Here is a 24,876-nt window from a genome sequence, read left to right as displayed (position 1 = left end):
TCCGATGAAGTGAGCTGTAGCTCACGAAAGCTTATGCTCACATCAATTTGTTAGTCTCTAAGGTGCCACAAGTACTCCCTTTCTTTTTGTGGATACAGACTAACATGGCTGCTACTCTGAAACCTTTCTTTTTTTGGTGATTCGTGTTCTGTAGTTTCCGCATTGGAGGGTTGCTCTTTTAATACATCTGACAGCATGCTCCACACCTTGCCCCTCTCAGATTTTGGAAGGCACTTCAGATTCTTAACCCTTGGGTCGAGTGAAGTAGCTATCTTTAGAAATCTCATATTGGTACCTTCTTTGCATTTTGTCAAATCTGCAGTGAAAGTGTTCTTAAAATGATTGTGTGCTAGGTCATCATCCGAGACTGCTATAACATGAAATATATGGCAGAATGTGGGTAAAACAGAGCATGGGACATACAATTCTCCCCCAAGGAGTTCAGTCAACAATTTTATTAATGCATTTTTTTTAACGAATGTCATCTGCACAGAAGCATGTCCTCTGGAATGGTGGCCAAAGTATGAAAGGGCATACGAATGTTACCATATCTGGCATGTAAATACCTTGCAATGCTGACTACAAAAGCCCCATACGAACGCCTGTTCTCGCTTTCAGGTGACATTGTAAATAAGAAGCGGGCAGCATTATCTCCCATAAATGTAAACAAATGTGTTTGTCTTGGCAATTGGCTGAACGAGAAGTAGGACTGAGTGGACTTCAACAAAGATAAGTTCAACAAGGATAAGTGCAGGGTCCTGCACTTAGGACGGAAGAATCCAATGCACCGCTACAGACTAGGGACCGAATGCCTAGGCAGCAGTTCTGCGGAAAAGGACCTAGGGGTGACAGTGGACGAGAAGCTGGATATGAGTCAGCAGTGTGCCCTTGTTGCCAAGAAGGCCAATGGCATTTTGGGATGTATAAGTAGGGGCATAGCGAGCAGATCGAGGGACGTGATCGTCCCCCTCTATTCGACATTGGTGAGGCCTCATCTGGAGTACTGTGTCCAGTTTTGGGCCCCACACTACAAGAAGGATGTGGATAAATTGGAGAGAGTCCAGCGAAGGGCAACAAAAATGATTAGGGGTCTAGAACACATGACTTATGAGGAGAGGCTGAGGGAGCTGGGATTGTTTAGCCTGCAGAAGAGAAGAATGAGGGGGGATTTGATAGCTGCTTTCAACTACCTGAAAGGGGGTTCCAAAGAGGATGGCTCTAGACTGTTCTCAATGGTAGCAGATGACAGAACGAGGAGTAATGGCCTCAAGTTGCAGTGGGGGAGGTTTAGATTGGATATTAGGAAAAACTTTTTCACTAAGAGGGTGGTGAAACACTGGAATGCGTTGCCTAGGGAGGTGGTGGAATCTCCTTCCTTGGAAGTTTTTAAGGTCAGGCTTGACAAAGCCCTGGCTGGGATGATTTAACTGGGAATTGGTCCTGCTTCGAGCAGGGGGTTGGACTAGATGACCTTCAGGGGTCCCTTCCAACCCTGATATTCTATGATTCTATGATTCTATGACTTGTAGGGTCTAAAGTTTTACATTGTTTTGATTTTGAGTGCAGTTTTGTAACAAAAAAATCTACATTTGTAAGTTGCACTTTCACAATAACTACATTGCACTACAGTACTTGTATGAGGTGAATTGAAAAATACTATTTCTTCTATTTTTCATTTTACAGTGCAAATATTTGTAATAAAAATAATAATATAAAGTGAGCAGTTTACACTTTGTATTCTGTGTTGTAATTGAAATCAATATATTGGAAAATATAGAAAAACATCCAAAAATATTTAATAAATTTCAAAAGGTATTGTATTGTTTAACAGTGCAATTAAAACTGAGATTAATCGTGTTAATTTCTTGGAGTTAATTGCATGAGTTAACTGTGATTAATCCACAGCCCTATAAAAAATAAATTTAACCATAGAATGCTTTAGTTGGTCAATTTTAATGTGAAACTGGACCTATTCAGACTGCTTGGTTTCGTTACCTATATGTTTTGCCCAAATTGACTGGGATGGAATATAAGGCAAGCATTAAACTGATAGCCCTCAACATATAATTTGACAAACTACTGTTCACTGCGTAATACACACATTTCTTTAATGACTCATTAATAATTTTGGCTGAAGAGAACAAGTGAAAAAGTAGCTAGGTGAGAATGATAGCTACTCATTTAAAAACAAACAAATGTTAATCTAGAACTAAAGCAATTCTAAATGAAAACAGCAATGGCAGCAGCATACCGTATCATCATTCAAATGACGTCAATTGGGTAGAGACTGCAGAATTTTTTGTGTTAGCAGAGTTTGGCCTACACACAAGATACTTCTGGAGAAGTATAATTACATACATCTTGCTAAACAATGCACCTCAAACAATTAATAGGTTATATAGTTGATGATAGCCATAGAAGCGGCAGTGTTTGCGGTCCTTCATGCTGAAGGAAAGATACAGAAATGTTAGCCAGTACAAAAGGAAAGGAAATCCATGGGTTAAATGGAGAAATCCATGGGATAAATGGAGAAAATGACTCAGCCTCAGTTAGATGAGGTGTCAAAGGGGCTAATGGATACCTAGGAAAGACTACACACACTAAAAGATAATAACAATACTAATTAGAAACAGACCCTCAATCACACTTTGGGAGCCTGTATTGCTGTAAGCTCCATTAACAAAAACATGAAAATAAAGAACCAGTATAAACGAACCTGAAGCATAAGAGCATGTGGAGAGTGTACAAAAATTGAAGGGTTTTCCTTTGGTGAGGATTCAAGGCATAGTTGAGCATCAGTAGCCTTAGCATTGTAAGTAAAGGCAATACTACTTGCAAGTTTCCCATCATATAGAACTTGTTTGTGGTGCTCAGCCAGATGAATGTCACTCTCAGATTTAAATTTGAAAGTACTCTGGAAAAAAAAAAGTGACTTGAAAAGTGTACATTTTAAATGAATAATAAAAATTGCACGTCACAAGATCTGTTTGTTGTATTATATGAAGGAAGGGCAGGCAAGCAATACAGAATTTATCATTAAACTATATTTTGTATTTTCTGCTGTTTTCAAAATGTTTTCATACATTTAAGCCACAAGTTTATATCTTGATTTTTATTACCATTAGTAATGTAAAACTGGGATAGGGTTGGGAATCATATTTTCACCCTAAATGAACTGATCAAAGTATTTACTACATTTTACCATTAGTATGTCATTTTGTTCATTTATCTGGTATCATTTATTCTTCTTGGCAGCAGCATTAATGTTTTAACAGGTTGCAATTAATCTACGCTTCAGAAAATGCATCACAAAAAGCAGATATAAATCTGTTAATATTAACAGTAATGCAATATACATCTTCCAAAGTACAGGACATTTCAATTCTTCCACATTTTATTTAGGATAATAAAAGTTTAATGATCTAGAGATTATTTGTATTACTTGTTCTTTATTTGTGAATCTTTTTTTCCAGACCAAACTCTTACTTTGTTATACTGGCAATCCATGTTAAACAAAGATAATTTTTTCAGTGATACCATTCAGGATTGCCAAAGATATTAAAAACTGCTTACACACTGTATGGGTTCTTGTGCTTTCAACAGATTTCCGTACGTTCTTAATCTTGCTTCTTTGACTTTTTACCAATTACACTACATGTCTACCAAGCCCAAAGAAAATATTTTAATGGAAGAGCTTATACATATATACTTCCCACAGCTTCTACAAATATCTTTTTGATTTAATAGAAAGGGTTTTTTTATAAAACAGCATGCATCCCATGCTTCATTAACTAACAGACAGTAACACATTCCAAAGAGCTACCGATGTGAAAAACTACTTACAAAAATAAAAAAAAAACAATTTTCCAAATGCCAGATTTCAAGAATAATAATTTTCAAAGTTAAGGGAAGACTGGAAATCTGTATTACTCTTAAATATATTGTGATTCTTATTTGATTAAAAACCATGTTTTCTGGCAACACTGTCAAACTGACCAAGCATGAAAAGATACATTCATTTCCTTCTGCAACAAGCTGTCAGCTTTACTTGACTTAGTACTTTAGCATGCTATAATCATTTGACAGCTGTGGGAAAGCAACTAGTGGTAAAACACAGTATACATAAAAATAAAACAAAATTGTTAGAAATTATTACCATTAAAGTAATGAAGCTTGAATTTCAATATAATGATTTCTAAAAACATCATTTATATTAAATAATCTGTTCCAAAGGCAAATCAAAATTCACATTGCTCAAACTGCATATAACCAACTGCATTTCAAAATGTGCAACATTTTTATCACTTTCTGTCCTCCTCAACTTCTCCCATTTACACCCTCCCAGCAAGTGTTGTATGTAATAATTAGATCAGGGGACTGGTGGAATGCTATCCGAGTCTACTGATGTCCAGGCTAGTAGCAAACAAAGAGTTTGTTAGGAGGCTCCTCACCCCCACCCCATAAATTGTGCTTTCTTACAAATATACAGCTATTCTTCATGTAATGCAGCTAACTTTTGCTGATAATGCTACCTAGACCTCACTTATCAGTTAATAAGCATAGTTAGATTACCTCACAAACATCTGCCTGAGAAAAAGGGAGTATGTCTCTTTAAAAAATGGGACAATTTCTTTAAATGTACAAATCATGAAAGTATCCTGTTCATTGCCCCTCCCCCAGTGTCAAAAGCAGTGTTTTACATATTGAGCAAATCTACATTTGCCTTTTTATTGATTTCACAAAACAGTTGCATTCCAGCTTTTGACATGTTTTTAAGTTTTACCGCCACATGAAATCTCTTCCTATACAGAAAAAAATGCTATACCCTTTAGTTTTGTAAAAATACATATTTATGGAGCAAAAACCCATGTATTTGGGGGTGTTTTTTTTTAATAAGTTGCCGAATTTCTAGGTTTTGCAACTATAAGCATGGCAGAAATAATAAGTTTCATATTATTATTTGCCCCTTACATTTTGGTAGCACTTAGAGACCTAAATAAGGTGTATTTAGACACAGAGAAATGGCAAAACTCTACACCATTTTTGTCACTGTAAATTATTATAGATTTTTTATATAATTCTTGAAAGTAATTTCAGTAGCTTCTTATTACTCTAATATCTACTGCTTCTGAGCACTAGGAAACTTGTTATCCAGTTTAAAGTTTACCAGAAATCTAAACTTCTAACCACTTCAATCTGATATCATTGAAAAATGGAAAGAAAAATGCAATTTAAACTGAAATTACAAGAAACATTTTGACTTACTACTTGAGGAGAAATACGGGCTCAACCAGGGAAAGGAAAGTAGGAAAGATATGGATGACAGATCAAGGAAAGAAGCCCTGAATTCACACAGCTAGTCTCTTATTTTAAAACAAGCCCTCTCATAATCTTGTTAAAATACTACTAATTGAAAAGGTGAGTTTTGTTTTGTTTTTGTTTTTAAATTAAATACTTACCTGCTGAGAAAAAAAACCAAATGAAAAGAAATGATTGAGGATGAGTAGAGAGGAAAACCATGATTGTCCAACAACATTTTAGGATCTTACAACCCATTTGGACTTTTTCATTATATTGGAACCAGAGACAAGAACAACTTAGTGAGATCTAGCATGAACACTCCCTATTACTGTTTGCAGCAGGTTCTATGAACATTTTATTCAGAACTCAATGCCCTGAATTTCAAAAAGGTTTAGATTCAAACAAACCCATTTTATTTAATAAGTTTAAGATCTGTGCTGCCTACTGGCTTACGATGTTTACACTGGTTTAAAAGAGAATTAATGTTGTAGATCACTGCTTGAAAGCCAGACACACACAAACTAAACATCTCTCTTGCATTTTGTCAGGCTTCTGACAACAGCAGACAGGAAGCTTTTGCCCGAAGGAAGTGATCATAACCTGGAGCTCCCGTAAGATCCACACTCGGAATCATCATCAAGGGAGGGAAAGAAATGCAATAAATGCTTGTACATAACAATACTTTGTTATCTATATTGTTTGTTAGTATCATGAGGGAAGAGACTCACTGTATGTACACAGTAAACACTCTGACTACTTATATTGCACTAGAGCAAATGGCATAAATCTGTGATGTTGGCTCATGGAGAGGTTCCATGTCTTCACAAGGTGTGGCCCTTTCCCCATACTTGCAGAGAGAGCTGCTCTCATACTGGTTTCTATTCAAGTTATCTAGGTTGAATTTAAAAAAAAAAACAAAGAAGAAGAAGAAAAACGCATATACAAAGACACTTAAAAATTTGAAAAGGTAAATTTAATAGAATAGCAGTGTTTTCCTAAAATATCCCACACTGTCACATCTGTTGATCCTGCTCAGAAAAGGTTAAATGGGATCTACTGCCTTATGCAAGCCAAAACGCCATTAATCCTCATGGGAACAAGCGGTGGGAATGGCTCCACGAGAAAAGGGATGGAGGGTGTGAGCTGAGGTCTCCCAAGGGAAGAATTCTAGCTTCAACCTTCTCCCCAGGCATCATTGCTTCTAATCTTGGTTCTCTTATTTGTGTTTTCTTTATTAATGAAGACAAGCACCAGGAATAGGGTAATTTGCAATTTTAATAATATGCATATAAGGTATTTGTATAGCAGTTTGGGAGAGGCATCAGATCACACTGCACTGGAAAGGGGTGAAATCTATTTATGCAGACTAGCTTTTAATGATGTATAATGAGAGTCTGAAGAGGTTAAGAGATTATGAGTAGGGCTGGGCAAATTTTTTTTGGTGAATAGTAAATTTGCCAAAAAATTGATTTTTCAGAGCACTGAAGCTATTCACAAATTTGGGTCAAATTCAGTGAATAATGTGTCTATTTTTTTTTTCTGAACTGTAACACTCAAATCATGTCATTTAATTGGGACCTTTTTTTGTTTCAGTGATTTAAAAAAGGTCAGTTTTGATTTGAAACTAACTGACCTTTTCTCTGGATTTTTCAGTTCAACTGCCAAACCAAAAATCAATTATTTGCTCAGCTCTAATTTTTAGAAATTGTGGGGAGGGGAGGTTAATATTTATTCAACTTCTTTGTACTGTTGAAATAGAATTTCACATGTTGTTCTCTGTTTTAGGCAGAGAACTAAGGAACTGTACTAAGAGCCCTCAATTGAAGACACGGAGGTTTTTAAAATTTCACAAAGAACCTTTCTCCCAATCATTCATAAACACTTAGCGTTAAAAACTGTAGATGTTTCTTGTTTAAATAAAAATATTTTAACCAATCCAAATAAAAAATTCCTCCCCCTTCTCATTTATTTGCACTTCTGCCACTCTTCAGTCCTCCAGCACAAACAAGGAAAGTCAAGAACTAGCATATCTAGAGTGGAAAAAAAGGAAGGGACAAAAACATTTCAAGCCTATTTTGTAAAACAAAAAGCGGCAAAAGGGCACCATTATATTTTCCTTTGCAAGTAACATTTAAAGGATTATTTATAAATTCTGCTGAAAAACTAGAAGGGATTCACAGAAGTTTCATATATTACATTCACAACAACTAAGTGAAAAGAGTGTTAAATTGCAAAGTCAAACTGTTGAAGTTAGGAAAAGCCAGAATTAAAGTTCTTTGTGCAGTATGGCCTCCTTGTGCATCTGAATTATCATAGCCTTTAGTTACATGATCACATGCTATTCTTTTCCACGGGACCCATGCTTCATTGAGTGCACAGGATTGATGGTGATCAGAAAATCATAGAATCATAGAATATCAGGGTTGGAAGGGACCTCAGGAGGTCATCTAGTCCAACCCCCTGCTCAAAGCAGGACCAATCCCCAATTAAATCATCCCAGCCAGGGCTTTCTCAAGCCTGACCTTAAAAACTTCTAAGGAAGGAGATTCTACCACCTCCCTAGGTAACGCATTCCAGTGTTTCACCACGCTCCTAGTGAAAAAGTTTTTCCTAATATCCAACCTAAACCTCCCCCACTGCAACTTGAGACCATTACTCCTTGTCCTGTCCTCTTCTACCACTGAGAATAGTCTAGAACCATCCTCTCTGGAACCACCTCTCAGGTAGTTGAAAGCAGCTATCAAATCCCCCCTCATTCTTCTCTTCTGCAGACTAAACAATCCCAGTTCCCTCAGCCTCCCTCATAAGTCATGGGTTCCAGACCCCTAATCATTTTTGTTGCCCTTCGCTGGACTCTTTCCAATTTATCCACATCCTTCTTGTAGTGTGGGGCCCAAAACTGGACACAGTACTCCAGATGAGGCCTCACCAATGTCGAATAGAGGGGGACGATCACGTTCCTCCATCTGCTCGCTATGCCCCTACTTATACATCCCAAAATGCCATTGGCCTTCTTGGCAACAAGGGCACACCGCTGACTCATATCCAACTTCTCGTCCACTGTCACCCCTAGGTCCTTTTCTGCAGAACTGCTGCCTAGCCATTCGGTCCCTAGTCTGTAGCTGTGCATTGGGTTCTTCCGACCTAACTGCAGGACCCTGCACTTCTCCTTATTGAACCTCATCAGATTTCTTTTGGCCCAATCCTCCAATTTGTCTAGGTCCCTCTGTAGCCTATCCCTGCCCTCCAGCGTATCTAACACTCCTCCCAGTTTAGTATCATCCGCAAATTTGCTGCGAGTGCAATCCACACCATCCTCCAGATCATTTATGAAGATATTGAACAAAACCGGCCCCAGGACCAACCCCTGGGGCACTCCACTTGACACCGGCTGCAAACTAGACATGGAGCCATTGATCACTACCCGTTGAGCCCGACAATCTAGCCAGCTTTCTACCCACCTTATAGTGCATTCATCCAGCTCATACTTCTTTAACTTGCTGACAAGAATACTGTGGGAGACCGTGTCAAAAGCTTTGCTAAAGTCAAGAAACAATACATCCACTGCTTTCCCTTCATCCACAGAACCAGTAATCTCATCATAGAAGGCGATTAGATTAGTAAGGCATGACCTTCCCTTGGTGAATCCATGCTGACTGTTCCTGATCACTTTCCTCTCATGTAAGTGCTTCAGGATTGATTCTTTGAGGACCTGCTCCATGATTTTTCCGGGGACTGAGGTGAGGCTGACTAGCCTGTAGGTCCCAGGATCCTCCTTCTTCCCTTTTTTAAAGATTGGCACTACAGTAGCCTTTTTCCAGTCATCCGGGACTTCCCCCGTTCGCCACGAGTTTTCAAAGATAATGGCCAATGGCTCTGCAATCACAGAGTTAGGACCTTTTCTAACTTATGACTTCGCAATCTTAATGTTCTTCTAATATAGTTTTATGGATGGAATTTCCTTGGTTTTTAAAAAAGGAAACTGAAATAAAAGAAATTCCATCACGTGGAACCTTTAGATCCACAGCACATACCACAAGCTAACAGAGTCACTGATAGCAGTAGAGGGCTGTTATCCTTTATATGGGTCAGCTACTATAAGGCACATATTTCCCAGCAGGTTTCACAGGTATTTGCTGACAGTAGAGGAATGCTGACACTCAGGAATCCTAAATCCCATTCTAGGTTCTGAGGGGAGTGTATTCTAGTGGTTCCAAACCCCTCTGCTTCTGTCCCTGTAAGCCTGACCCCATCTGCCTCTGGCCCCGACAGTTTGTTCTGGTCATGTATTATGATCCCTGGAACTAGAGTCAGAGGGCCCATATTCCATGGATGGACCATCATTGATGGGACATAAGTGGAACTGGGAAAAGTGGAGAGTTAGGTTGGAAGCAACTCAGCCACATAGACACAGCAGTGCACAGGGTTCTACTTAATCTGCATTCAGTTTCTCTCTGTGTGAATGAAACATGGTGGCAGGGCAGAGCTGTGAGATCTCTGAAGTGCAGCACCTGGCACCATGAGCCATGGAACTTAGTCTGAAGCACCCTGGAGCCCTGGATTTCTAGCCCAATGATGAACCCAGAGGAAGGAGGAGTTTGTGCTGTATGTAGACCTCGCCATGCAAAAGGATGACAACAGCAGGCAAGTAAAACTTTATTTTACCTTATTGGGCATAAGGCAGAGAGGTCTCCAGCATTCTGAAGCTCAACATTACCTCAAGCCTCACAGCAGTCCTAGGAGTCCGGGAGACATATTGCTCCCCAAAGCAGAAAAAGAATCCTGACGAGCAAAACTTTTTTCTCTAGAAATCAATGCAAAGGAGAGAGGATTGATTCCTATATTACAGCCTTACACACACTGGCCGTTACGTGTAATTTTGGGGACTTGATGGACTCCCTGATTCAGGACAGGACTTTCTGCAGGACTTGAGACCAACACCTGTGGAAGTGGTTGTTCCATGAAGGTGATCTCACATTAGATAGCTGCTTAGACATCAGGCACGCAGCAGAAGCCTCAAGAGAAATGATGAAAGCCCAAGCAGGCATAACACCCCCAGAAGTACATGCAATGAGACAAAATGTCAATTGCATGTCTCATTTGCCTGGTCCCCAACAGCAAGCATTTGATTTGTTGAAACAAAAGGTAACAGATGCCCCTGCCCTTAAGTACTACCACAGTAGATCAGATATTGTCCAGGAAGATTACTGGTACCTGACACCCTTAGCAGGGCATACATACCCAGTATCACCAATCTGAGCATGCAGGATGGACTTACATTTTGAGGACACAGAGCTCTCTCCCCACCTAATTACATAAGGATGTCCAAAAAAATAGGTGTGTCATACCCGGCTATTTACAGCTGTCTTAGATAGCCTTGAGTGTGTGTTTACTGGCTGGGAACGAATATACAACTCTGCTCCTTGACACCTTCCAGTTGTGTGATAACTGCCAGCTGAAAGAGACTGTTCCCACATGAGCTGCCCTCCTGACCATGGGAATAGGTGGAAATAAACTTATTTACCTTCAAAGAAAAGCAGTACTTGATTACAGTGGACTACTATTCAATTTTTGGGGAGGACAATGCCCTGCCTGATACAAAAAGCAAGTCAGTGATTGGCAAACCGAAGGCCCACTTTGTGAAATATGCATTCCAGAGTATTCACCAACAGATCCCAATTTCCCAGAGAAAAATTCCAGGAATTTGACCAAAACACCACCTCCAGAGCGTACACACAGATTAATGATAATGTAATCAGCTCCGAAAACAGCTAAGATACTGTTAAACAAGACTGTTTCTTGTCATTAGCATTTTTGGCACACAAGAATACGCATTACAAAGGTACCAACGCCATCCAGTGAAGCAACTATAGGACAAAGGATCAAAACCCCGATACCAATGAAGGGAGACCTGTTGCAGCCGGAAAGATGGAGATACCACAAAGTGAAGATGGCCAACAATCAGAAAAAACAGGAACCAGAGTATAACAGGTCAGTCAAACCTACAAGGCGTGGAGACAGGCACCCCGATGAGGATTCAGCCATTAGAAAGATACCAGAAAGAATGGACTAAAGGAATCATGAAGGGGGCACTGTCATCTAGCTCACACAAGTGACAAGTAATCCAAAGGAACAGGAGACACTTGCAAGTCAACAGACAACAGCCAGAGAAAACCTACAGAGATAGAGAGATAAACTACTACCACAGAGTAGTAGTATGCTGCCAAACACTAGCGAGTTTCTATTGAGCATTTGTGAGCTGAGATTTTCAAAGGCTTTCAACCAAATTTGGGTGGATTTTCACACAAGAAAAGGCACTTCCCTGATGCCAGAGCAAGATTGTTTGTTTGTTAACACAGATAAAATAACTTATTTTCCCCTAGCCACATTCTTCAGAACCATTTGCTGAAATAACCCAACAAAATTAAGCCATAGGCAGGTACTTGGGATTGAAAATTTCAACCTAAATAGTTAAAGTTTAGCTACATTATAAGCAACTGAAAACAGGGTGTTACAAGAAGCAACCTGTTAGTTTTGCTTTTTTCATATACCCTGCTAGATTCCACTACAGCAGTTTACCAACCTCAGAAATAAGGAAAGAGGCCTGATTACATAGTACTATCAACACATTAATTCTGTTTATCATCACCTAGATCAGCTAGTTGAGCTGGGACATTTCTAATTTCTGCAGAATTATATTTCTACAATAGACAGTGATATTCAGCCCATAATGAAAACAAAACAAATGTTTTAGCTATCATACTGCACTAAACCATCATACTGCACTAATTAAACCATTAAACCATCATACTGCACTATTAATTAAACCATCATACTGCACTATTTCTAGTTCTTCCCATGTACAAGGACTAGTATTATGCACAGACTAAGATCAAAAGTGTACGATAAAGTTAACCATGGGGATATTATTTCAACAGATAACACACTTTACTACTACTGTATTTGAGATTTGATATTCACCTCACTGAAACCTGCTGGATGGTTGATCACTTATGAAACATTGTGATTGACAGTAAAGTTAATGTTTTAACTTATTCAATTTTATTTCTCATTTGCAATATCTTACTATGATTCCTGCAAAATTGTACAAGAAAAGTGATTTTTATTGGAAATTTTTGTATTAGAACATTACACAAATTCATAGATTGAAGGTACAGACAAATTTTAGCATGCAACAATTTTAAGATATAGGATCATACACTATAAATCCTTTGGCTGTTTTTTTTTTTCTATCAGTGAATGAAGAATGTCATATTTAATCAAGCTAAGTACTCCACATGCTCTCAATACTGCTATCTGATGCAGTCAGTATGTTTTCAATTAACCAAAATAAAAATATTAATCTCAACGAGGAATATCGTTAACATTAAAAATGCAATGAGTCATCCAAAGTAATTTAAACTATTTTCTACACCGGTCATTATTTAAATTAAATAAGACAAAAGAAAGATCCTTACCAATAAATGTACATTGCCTCTGTAAATCCACAGTGTAGGAGTTGTGTGCCATGCCTTGCAAGCCGTAAAACAGCTAGTTAGTAAAACCATTAGGGGAGGCTTGTACACTCTACAATCTGAACACTCCAAAACCAAAAGTTTATAGAAGCCTCATCCCCTATACAACTCCTATTCTGGAAAAGAGAAGGTCAATGTGGATCTGCAAATGCACTACATTCAGATAACTCAATTTAATGGAATCTAATCTTCCTTTCTCTATCATGAACTGCCTCTGCAGATCTTCTCTATATATAAGACTATTCAGCAATATCAAAATCCAGGATTAGGAACAGAGGACCAGCAAGATCAAGCAACAGATTTCTGAAATAAGAATGCTCATCTCTTGAGAGCTTGACTGTATGAAGCATAGCTTCTTTTTATTCCCATTTAAAAGGAATGGTTAGAACTAAGGACTCGCTATGGCAGCCATGTGTACCAAGGATGGTCTAGATAATACTTAGTCCTGAGTGCAGGGGACTGGACTAGATGACTTCTCAAAGTCCCTTCCAGTTCTATGATTCTATGATCCCTAGGATCCAGTAAAGCAGAAGGATCAGAAAGACTGGAACATTACTGGTCTTCCCCGCCCCCATTCCCGAGGCTCAAGCCTTTAAAAAAAAGGTCCTCCTTTCTCAACACCAAACTGCTTTGACTGTCCTCTATGATCCAAGGATTTCTCCTGAAAAGTAAAAATTAAGAACTCAGCCTAGTAGGACATAACCAGGTGAAAGACCAATTCTTCTGTCAGCAACATGTTCAGTCTATGAATCTGATCTTCCTCACTCTTGAGATAAAGGCAGTGCCAATTTAATGGATTCCAGTCACACACAGGGGTCTGCAATAGATATCTTGCTACTCCAGAATGAACAAATCTCGAGCCTTTTGTGGATTCAAAATATTGCACCAAGAGCTCAGCTGTGCTAAACCAATTTTTAAGATAGTAGATGATTTGTACTTCTTATAAAAATGTTGCTCTGTGTGTAACAGAGTAAACAAAACAGGAGAGATATGGGGAAAAGGAAGATTAAAAGTGAAGAATTTTGTGGAGATGGCATTTCTAAGGAAACGTAGGACACAAGAGCTCCCATGCTGGATCAGATTAATGTTCCATCTACTTCAGTAACCCATCTCCAACAATGGCCAGTTCCAGATTATTCAGAATAAGGTGAAAGAAAACCGCAAATGAACTATGGAATAATCTCCCCCCAGGGAAAATTTCTTCGTAGCCCTAGGAAGTTAGTGATTGGCTTGTAACATGACAAATGGGGGTTTATGCCCTTTACAATATTTTATCCCTTCTAATGTAGCTATCAATATTTTTATTATTGAAAACATATTGGTTTTCACACAACTGAACTCTAGGCATATTTTCAGCTTTAATATAGAAATCACTAGAGCCAAAGTGTTTCTATACCTAATTATCTTTACCAGTCATATGTAGAGGCATTAATATCAGGGTGGATAAAAATCAATGATTTAATAAATAACTAAATAAATGAATTTTTTTAATTTAAATTGGATTTATTTGATAAAATGCTTTTTGAGGAAAAAACTATCTAAAGATAGTTTTAATTAAGATACATTATATCTCAATGGAATAGGGATTATAAATTCTAATTCTATAGTATGAGACAATATATTCATGTAATGTTTAGGAAAAATTTTGTAAATGAGTTCCAATAGGTCAAGGATTAGGGACCAAATCTTATCCACAGGCTTCTGTATAGATTATTTAGGTTAATCTTTCTATCTACCCAATGGGACTCAGTGCTCAGTCTAGAAGATACCATCAGAGATGCTTAGTTTTGCAGTTCTCAAACTGTGGATTTGTGTCTTCAGAAGTAATATGCTTGTTAACATAAATAAATAATATACAGAGGTGAAAAATATATTGTCCCTCTGCAAATCTGTGGACACAGAGTTAATCCCTTACCTCTCTCTAAAAGTGCAAGGTTTCAAAAAGTTCAATGAAGAGAAGGTTGTTGGGGGCGGAATAGATCTGGACAAGGAGAAGAAGACTGGAGATACAAATGAGAAGCGAGCGACATATGCTTGTTTTGTTAAAATATTATATGTTTGCTGTTGAAGAAAAATATCCAGAATACTTAATGTTGTTGTTTTAGTTAAATAAAACAATTTAAATGTCTGTCTGGTGATATTCTCCTCCTAATACAGCCTGGTAAGAAAATCCTCCAAATATTAATGATTAACCTGTTGAATTGGAGATATTTATGAAGTCATTGGGAGGTGAACTATCTGCTTCAGTTACCTTTGGTAAATGAAAAAACCAAACAAACATTCATTTTTTGATATAGCTGTAAAACTAATCTGAAAAGTTTTCAAAATAAATCACTGTTTAAATATGTACAGTGTGTACCTTCTAAAAATGAAACCAACATCTCTCTCTGAAGAATATGTATTAAAGGTTATAACAACCAACAAGAATGCACTTTTTATGCTCTAATAAATTTGTTAGTCTCTAAGGTGCCACAAGTAATCCTTTTCTTTTACTTTTTTTTGTAGAAAATCATGATTAAATTGAGTCTTCCTTACTAGTGATTTAAATCAAATCCACCCTGATTAATATATTCCAACGATCCATAAGACGCATAGGATTGAGAATAATATGGTGTTACTGAGATCCAATTATTTAGGGATGTTGATACCAATACTATATTTTCTGTATATATTATATAAAATTTTGGTATTAATCATTAACAGATAAATGTTCAGAATTGAGCAGCCTTTTATTTGAGCATCCTCATCATGGTTTTGAAAACTTGCCTTAAATCTGAATCTTAGTATATTTTTGACTTTGGCATACTTCTTAATTGTCTGGTATAATTTTGATAGTGCCTCAGGCATGCAGCTTCTCTATTTTTGTTCCTATCTACCTGACTTGCTCTTTTTTTGTGACTGCTAAAAGATGTTCCTGCTGCTAGGCTTTTTTAGTATATTATCGATTTATAGTAGTACACTAATCTATCATGTCATCTTGCTCAAAAAAGTAAGGGTTCGAATGCTTTTGAACGAAGTCTAAGAGAATAGAAAGTATGCTATCTTCTATAAACCTGGCAGTTGTTAAAGTAACAAGAATAAAAATGATGAATACATGGGGTCTCAGAACACACAGAAAGGCTGTTTCTTCAGTGAGGAACCAAACTGAAATAGTTTCTCTCATGACTTTTCCATTCCACTCCATTTTGAAGAATTATGAGGAAATAATTAGGAATACTGTACATTTCCTAGATTACCTTTCGCTAATACCAAAATAGATTTTTTTCTTAAGATTGCATATTTGCACCTCAAATCAATAAAGTTGATATTTTGTTCATGTTGGGGAATTTTTTCTCCCAAAATGTTACAGAACAGTTTAGCTGGAAGATTTTTGGAAGCTCACCATGACAAAAAAGAGCTTACTTGCCAGTAACTGCTGTTCTCTACAGTCAGCTCTGTACATTCACACTTGTAGGATTTGGTGCTCTGGCATTGAGCTGCAGAACGGCCTTGAAAAATCAGGACCATGCAAAGGGTACCAGAGCATTCTCACCTGAGGGTGACATCATCTTGCCATATAAAGAAATGCATCTCCCAACTACCTCTATTCCTTCTCCCAAACCACAGTCCTGATGTTATACAGAACTCAGAGCTGGGAGGGTAGTGTGAATGTACAGAGGTGAGTCTCAAAGAACAAGTGACTCTTTTTTAAGGGCCTCTGGGCATTACTTCATGTGAAAAATTAGCAAGCTATATCAGATGCATGGTGGGTGAAGAGTTCTAGCTAAGTATGGTCTGTAGAACTATCCCAAACTGGGAATCAGAGCAGAATGCTAAGTCCATGGGTACTGCCTGATGAAAACATCCATTGAACTCCACGTTGTTGCTTTGCATAGCTCCAAAGGAATAGCATATTTTAGCAGTCAAATAAAAAACAAAAAACAAAACAGGTAGACAGGAAAAAAAATTTGAAGAGTAGAGTAAATCTTTAAACTAAAATACATTCATGAGTCAGGGAGTATGAAGGAGGAGAAATGATACTTCCTCTTTTTCATCTGTTTATGATCATCTTATGGGAAGATGTGTTTCCTCTTTTTTTTCCTTTTACCTGAAGAGGCAACTGACTGGACTTAAAATCTTGAAGCAGAGAATAAATTGGGAATTGGTGGAGCAATAGCACCAGGTGAAGAATAAGCACCATTACACATGCATCCTGCATCAGAGCCACGGCTATTCAGGCCTTGAGAGACAGTGCCATTCTGGTCTTTGGTGCCAATATAGATTTAAACTATGCCAGTGGTGCCATGTAAGGGACTCACTGCCAGTACAATGCTGAAGAGATCCCAATGTCCAGCTTAAGGTAGACAGAAGTGCTAAGGCTGGAACAAGTAATGTCTTGAGTCCTGTGTCAGAGGATCACATCCCAGAGGTTAGCCTCAGTACCATCAACAAGCGCACTGTGATTTTGGGCTGTAGGCATTGGTAAGACGGTTGCACCTGGAGCCTTCTGGTGTGGTTAAGTGAAGGTATGGCAAATCATACATTGGGTTACCCAGTAGGCCTCAGCCTGACAGAATTCACTGAATGTGGGCATCAGTCTCTGATATGATCATCAGTCAAGAGACATGCCTCGTAAAGCCCTTATTGGGTTCAGGGCTTGACAGTCTCTGTAAGGATCATAGGGCTCCTGGGCCAAGGGCAGGGTGATTTCTATTAAACTATCCTATCCTATTCAAACTGTTTACAATAAGGTCTTGAGCTAGGCTAAGGAAAGGTCTAGTTCTGAGGAAACAAGTCCTCTGGCGTGGCAGCAAAGAAGTGAGGTAGTTTGATGTGGGAGGTACTTCCTTATATAGGAGTAGGACAATGAAGTCACTCTCACATGAGAACACTCATGCATGACCCCAACATGGCTTCTCAAGACAGTTGCACAGCTCAATGCCAGGAGCAGCAAAATCACACAAGTATGAATGCACAGAGAAGTAACAAGCTTCAAAATACTATCTTGGAGAAATAGAACTATATATTTGAGTCAATCCATTCATAGTAAGAGTCAGGATTTTTCCTTCAGTAAAAAGGTCTTTCACCAACAATATTACTGTATTTATACTATATATCCTAAACTTATTATATATTTTGAGTTTTGAAATCTATCAGACATGCCAACAAGGTTAAATAAAAAAATCACAGGGGTGTCGCAAAATAATTCCATGGTGTTTCCTGGGACTTCAGACAGGGGAAAAGTCTTTATCTGTAACTTTGGGAAGAGTTTCCCATTCCACCTGTCTTGGCCAAAGACAAACAAGTAAAAACCTTTCAGCATTCTCCCAGGATTATACTTCAGCTGTTTGGGATATATTCTCTTTTTGATTTTATTCAGTTTCTTTTTTTCCTCTAAGAATGCAGTAATATGCTTTGTTTTACTGTATGTTATTGAGAAAGTAGTGTTTCCCTCCCACTTTCTAACAGTGGATTTACATAAGCAGGATGTACCCCCCAGTAGCCATAAAATCTAAAAAAAGCCACGGTGAGAATGCCATGGTGATATAAAACATTCAAAAACTATTTTTCAGCAGAAGACAAAATTCATTCAGTATGCCAGAAATACCAGGAGGCCTTGCTGCCTAATTCTGGAATGGGACTTCTGGAGGATTAATCATGATGCCATCCAACCTAGCAGTTTAAGACTAATGGTGTCCCTTTGAGTGAGTACAAACTAATTAGATTGTCAGAGTTAGTGCTAAGATTCAGTCTCATGGATAACGCAATTTTAGTTTTGTGTTCATAGTATTTCCAATTAATATTATCACCCTCATTATAGTGAAAATGGATTTTCCTCAATTTATTTTCAATCCTAGGAATTAGAAAATAGTATGTTGCCAGTATGTCTAATTGAAACTCCTAAGGTGACCAAGCTTTTCTCATCAGCTAATGATGCAGAAAGGTAAAAATATGAATAGTTTTGTTTCCCAGAAAAGTATGAATATGAAAGGTAAAAATATGAATAGTTTTGTTTCCCAGACTGCTACACTGTAAGACATTTTGAAGACTCTCAAAACTGTAGAGAGGCTACCAATACAGAGTTCTCCCTTTTGGCAATCCTCCCACAATACTGAAATTCAGAAACTTCCCATGGCTTGGCCTGATAGATATGTGGAAGTAAGCATCCTTGAGACTGAGAATTCTGAACAATTCATGGGAGACAAGGAGGGATTAATCGACGATAGGGTAACCATTCTGAAATTCAGCTTTCAGATTAATTTGTTCAGTCTTATCAGGACTAGAATGAATAAAGTATCCTCATTCATTTGAATATATCAAAAGAATTTAGAAAAAAACAACTTTCCCCAGCAACACTGAAGGATTTATTTTACTGATCCCATCTGAAAAAATGAATTGACTAAATTGTCTAAGAGGGATAAAGGACATTGGTTTTGGGGCAGCATGGAAGTTGACACATGAGAACCTTCTATCATTTCCAAAAGCCAATTCACCAGGTAATTCCTCGGCATGCCATCTAGAAGAATAACTGTATTCCTTCATACTTCTCACTAACTTTCCTTATCAAAATGCTTCTCCTGTGACACCCCAAAACTATATTGTGCCAGTTTTACACTTTGATATTATCATCAAACTGCAAGAGAATGTGTGGCTATAGATTAGAGCTGATCATAAAATAATTTTAGTTCTACAGGCAATTCTGACATTTGAATTTTTTTCCCCATTCTGAATGTTTTGACGTTGCCTGCAGAACAAAAATTACAAAAAAGAATTAGGACTATTATATAGCTTCATTTCAATACTGTTAAAATGTTTTGATAAGGTAAACACTGCTTTGTTTCAACAACACAGAATATTTATATATACAATATTAATTTTAATATTTTATTTGATATAAACTGCAAATGAATGTCAGCATTTAAATAAAAACTATTGACATTATTGAGAAAGTCAGAATGATTTGCTTCAACTTTTTCCCCCCATCAAAAATTTAATTGTAATAGACTAAAGCTATCAATTAATAGCAGTTAACTCACGCAAGTAACTCAAAAAAGTTAATCATGATTTAAAAATTTAATTGCGATCAATCAGTTTTAATCACACTGTTAAACAATAGAATCCCAATTGAAATGTATTAAATGATTTTGGATTTTTTCTACATTTTCAAATTATTTTTATTACAAATAGTTGCACTGTAAAAATGATAAAAGAAATAGTATTTTTCAATTCACCTCATACAAGTATTGTAGTGCAATCTCTTTATTGTGAAAGTGCAACTTACAAATGTAGATTTTTTTTGTTACATAGCTGCACTCAAATACAAAACAATGTAAAACTTTAGAGCCTACAAGTCCTCTCAGTCCTACTTCTTGTTCAGTCAATTGCTAAAACAAACAAGTTTGTTTACATTTAAGGGAGATAATGCTGCCCACTTCTTATTTACAGTGTCTCCTGAAAGTGAGAACAGGTGTTCACATGGCACTTTTGCAGCCGGCATTATAAGGTATTTACATGCCAGATATGCTAAATATTTCTATGCTTCTTCTTGCTTTGGCCACCATTCCAGAGGACATGCTCACATGCTGATGACTCTTTTTAAAAAAAAAATGCGTTAATTACATTTGTGACTGAACTCCTTGGGGGAGAACGGTACGACTGCCGCTCTGTTTTACCCGCATTCTTCCATATAGTTCATGTTATCGCAGTCTCAGATGACCCAGCACATGTTCATTTTAAGAACACTTTCCCTGCAGATTTGACCAAACGCAAAGAAGGTACCAATGTGAGATTTCCAAGGATAGCTACAGCACTTGACCCAAGGTTTAAGAATCTGAAGTGCCTTCCAAAATCTGAGAGGGATGAGGTGTGGAGCATGCTTTCAGATGTCTTAAAAGAGCAACACTCTGATGCAGAAACTACAGAACCCAAACCACCAAAAAAGAAAATCAATCTTCTGCTGGTGGCACCTGACTCAGATGATGAAAATGAGCATGCACTGCTCCACACCGTTTTGAATCATTATTGAGCAGAATCTGTCATCAGCATGGACACATGTCCTCTGGAATGGTGGTTGAAGCATTAAAGGAAATCTGAATCTTTAGCGCATTGGGCACAAATATTTTGTGATGCCAGCTACAACACCTGTTCTCACTTTCAGGTGACATTGTAAACAAGAAGCGGGCAGCATTATCTCCAGCAAATGTAAACAAACTTGTTTGAACAACTGGCTGCAGAAGAAGTAGGACTGAGCGGACTTGTAGGCTCTAAAGTTTTACACTGTTATTTTTGAGTGAAGGTTTTTTGTACATAATTCTACATTTGTAAGTCCAACTTTCATGATAAAGAGATTGCACTATAGTACTTGTAATGGAGGAATTGACAAATACTATTTCTTTAGGTTTTTTTTACAGTGCAAATATTTATAGCAAAAAAATATAAAGTGAACACTGTATATTTTGTATTCTTTGTTGTAATTGAAAACAATATATTTGAAAATGTAGAAAACATCCAAAAATATTTAAATAAATGGTATTCTATTATTAACACTGTGATAAATCACACAATCATGAATTTTTTAAACCATGCTATTAATCACAATTAATTTTTTTAATCGCTTGACAGCCCTATAATAGACATGTTTTTGCAAAAGGCTTTGATTTCAGTGAAAATTGAGGTCACTTACCTGTAACCACAGGCTCTTTGAGATGTGTGGTCCCTATATGTATTCCATGCATGAACATGCATGCAATCCATGTGCCTGAGATCACAGATTTGTAGCAAACAGAATCCGGTGATCCACACTTGCTCAATTACCTCTCTCATTCTCTGAAACAACACACAAATGCTGGTGCAGGCCAATGGCTCATCAGTTCCTTCTCCTACCATGAATCAGATAAAATCTGAAGCAGAGGGGAAGGACAGCAGACAGTGAAATGCAGATAGGGACCACACATTTCAAAAGAGGATCCAGTTAAAGTTAAGAGACCTCCATTTCTTCTTCTTCGAGTGCTGAGCCCTATGTTTTCCACATGAGGGTGACTGGTAAGCAGCATTCAAACAGGGGGAGGGTGTGAGGATGCAATTGTTATGGGTATCTGAAATACTGATGTCCCCACAGCTGGATCTGCAGAAGACACCTGGGCTAGGGCTTAATGCTTCATAAAGGTGTGGAGCTTTACATAGCTATCCTACACATATCCAGTATCAATACCTCTCAAAGAGATGCAGTCAAGATTGCTTGTGTTCTCATAGAGCAGGTCCTCAACTCTATATGGGGGAGGAATACGGGCGAACTGATACCAGAGAATAATGCATCCAGAGATCCATGCAGAGTCTCTGGGTAGATGACGCTTGTCCTCATGATAACTCTGCTATAACATCAAATAGTCTTGGTGTTTTCCTAACTGGTTTCATTCTTTTATGATAAAAGGCCAAGGACCATCTAACACTGAGGGAGTGCAGTCTTTTCTTCACTGAACATATGTGGTTTTGGGAAGAATACTCGTATGTGAATATATTTGTTCATGTGAAACTCAAAAATTACTGTGGAGATGAATTTTTCATGGAGGCAAAGGGAGACTTCCTCTTCATGAAATATGGTGTACAGTGGGTCAGCTATGAGTGCTCCCAATTCACTCACCCATTCTGCTGATCTGATGGTGATTAAGATGACAACCTTCATGGAACAATAGAACATGGACCATGTGGCCATATGTTCAAAAGGTGATTGGATAAGGATAGAGTACTAGGTTGAGGATGCATTGTGGTGTTGGTTTCACCACTAGAGTGCCCCATCAAAAGAAATTCTTGAGTGATATTGGGCAGTAACAGATGACATGGAGGAATTCACGTCATTCACATGTCTGGGTCTTTGCACCTGTCATTTATGTGGCAGTTTGTAAGGGTGTTGTTGGTAAAATGTGCATGAGAGAGGTCTGGAGATATAAGGTTGTTTGTGGTGTTTTGGGGGTCAGAGTGGGGGAAGGTCCTCGATGATATTCTGGACCTCCCTTGGAAACGCCCAAGAGTGAAGCCACAATTCATGCCTCAAATATGGTTGTGGTGATGGGTCTACATGCAGTATCAGCTGCATCTACTGCCACCTAAAATGATGTCTTAGCTATCAATCTGCCTTTGTTCCTTAGGGCATGTCATCCTGTGGAAATTTGTCCCCAAATTCTAGAAACGTGGAGTAATTTGTGAAGTCACACTTTGCTAATAATGCCTGGCAGTTAGCAATTCTAAATTGGAGACTGGTAGATGAAAATAATTTCCTCCTCAAAAGACCAAGGTGCTTAGTATTCTTGTCAGTTGGAGTGATCTTGGGGTGCTGTAACTTGGACCTCTCTATTGCTGCCTGTGTTGCTGAAGAGTTGGGTGTTGGGTGGCTAAACAGAAACTCTGTCCCTTTAGATGGCACAGAACGTTTTTCAGACTTTTTGGGGTAGGGGCACAGGAGACTGTTATGCTACCCAATACTAGTAAGTTCCAGAAAGGCCTCATTGACAGGAGCACCATCCAAGAGGGCCAGAGGGTAATAGAATGTTCAATAGACTATTGGGTGTCACGGAGCTCCTTGAATGGAGTCTGGAGCTTGGCTGACACTCTGCAAAAGCTCCTGGTACTGCCTGGTCATCAGATGGGAAGGAGATTGATAGAGTAATCATCTAGTGAGAATGACAAAATACTCATCAGAACCACTGGTTCCAGTTCTACTTCCTCCTCTGCAAACTCCAACAGAGCTAGTTGGTATCTGCTGGGACAAGAGGGTCAGTTCCATTCTTGAACATAACTGGTATATCTGCTGTATGGATCCCAAGGAGACCAGTAGTGCCGGTAGAAAGGACTGACTGGTCGGGAAGGCCCCCAAGGGAGTGGGTACCAACGGTCCTCTTAACTGGGAGAAGGGCAGCTCCAAAACCACCTATGGAATCTGTCAGGGTTTGTCCGCCTTGGAAGTAAAGGCTCACTTCAACCTCCCTGGTCACTCAATAACAGACTTAAAAGTGGCAATTCTTCAACAAAAAAACTTCAAAAACAGACTCCAACGTCAAACTGTAGAACTGGAATTAACTTGCAAACTGGACACGGTCAAATTAGGCCTGAATAAAGACAGAGTGGATGAGTCATTACAAAACCTAATTTTACAATACTAATTTCCCGCTACTGTTACTCACACCTTCTTGTTAACCGTTTGAAATGGGCCACCCTCATTACCATTACAAAAGTGATTTTTTTCCTCCCTTGGTATTCTGTTAATTAAATAAACTTGTTAGTTTCTAAGGTGCCACAAGAACTCCTCGTTGTTTTTGCTGATACAGACTAACACAGCTACAACTCTGAAACCTGTTTTTAAACCTTGGGACTCTGGGCATAGTCCTTCGCAAGGAGAATCTCCACGAGATGGGGAAGCCTAGACAACTATACTATGGATATATTCAAACACTAAAAATAATAAGTCTAATCTTACTAAAACTATTTAAAATATATATTTACAGACTCTAGAGTAGAGGAGGATTTGTAATGGACACAGAGGATTCTAACTCAGAACATGTGGTGGTAAGAAGAAACTAGTGATGTGTTGATCAATGCTGCAATTTATTAACTCAGTTCAGAGCAAGAAGACGGCAACTGAGCACGCATGGAGCAACGGACACTACTTGATACAAATCTCTGGTCTCAGGCATATGGAGCGCATGCCTACCCACATGTTGAATACACATATGAACCAGCACTCGAAGAACTGCATTTTCCAATGGGAAACTGTTCCATCAGAAATTTTTTGACCAACTCTAGTGTAGAGTCTCAGATTGTGATCTACAAACCCACTACTTATTAGGGGCAAAAGCCATCTATGGGCTTATAACTAAAAGTTGCTCAGCAGATCCAAGATGGTGAAATAGCTCAGGATAAGTAAATGCCCCCAATCTTTGTCTAAAATGTATGATCTTTACTTCTGGGTGTTTGTTCATCTCAATTGTTTTTCTATCCAAGCACAGACATTTAGAAGTTGAAAAGCCACTAAAAAAAATCTCTTCTAGTGTTTCCAGCCCAGGATAAT

At 38.2% G+C, this 24,876-nt stretch overlaps 1 protein-coding gene across 5 annotated transcripts in view; it reads right to left on the bottom strand.

The window, feature by feature from the left end:
- NBEA (neurobeachin) overlaps positions 1–24,876 on the bottom strand; it is an 843,583-nt gene that overhangs the window by 591,342 nt on the left and 227,365 nt on the right. For all 5 annotated transcript variants that reach the window (XM_077806446.1, XM_077806437.1, XM_077806454.1 and 2 more), the window contains exon 9: positions 2,717–2,914. In XM_077806446.1, coding sequence (XP_077662572.1) covers positions 2,717–2,914 — 198 coding nt within the window. The remainder of the gene's footprint in view (positions 1–2,716; positions 2,915–24,876) is intronic.

The sequence above is a fragment of the Eretmochelys imbricata genome, chromosome 1 (assembly GCF_965152235.1).
Source record: "Eretmochelys imbricata isolate rEreImb1 chromosome 1, rEreImb1.hap1, whole genome shotgun sequence".
Taxonomy (NCBI): domain Eukaryota; kingdom Metazoa; phylum Chordata; order Testudines; family Cheloniidae; genus Eretmochelys; species Eretmochelys imbricata.
Note: the sequence above shows the minus strand (reverse complement) of the source record. Positions and strands in the feature narration are given on the sequence as shown.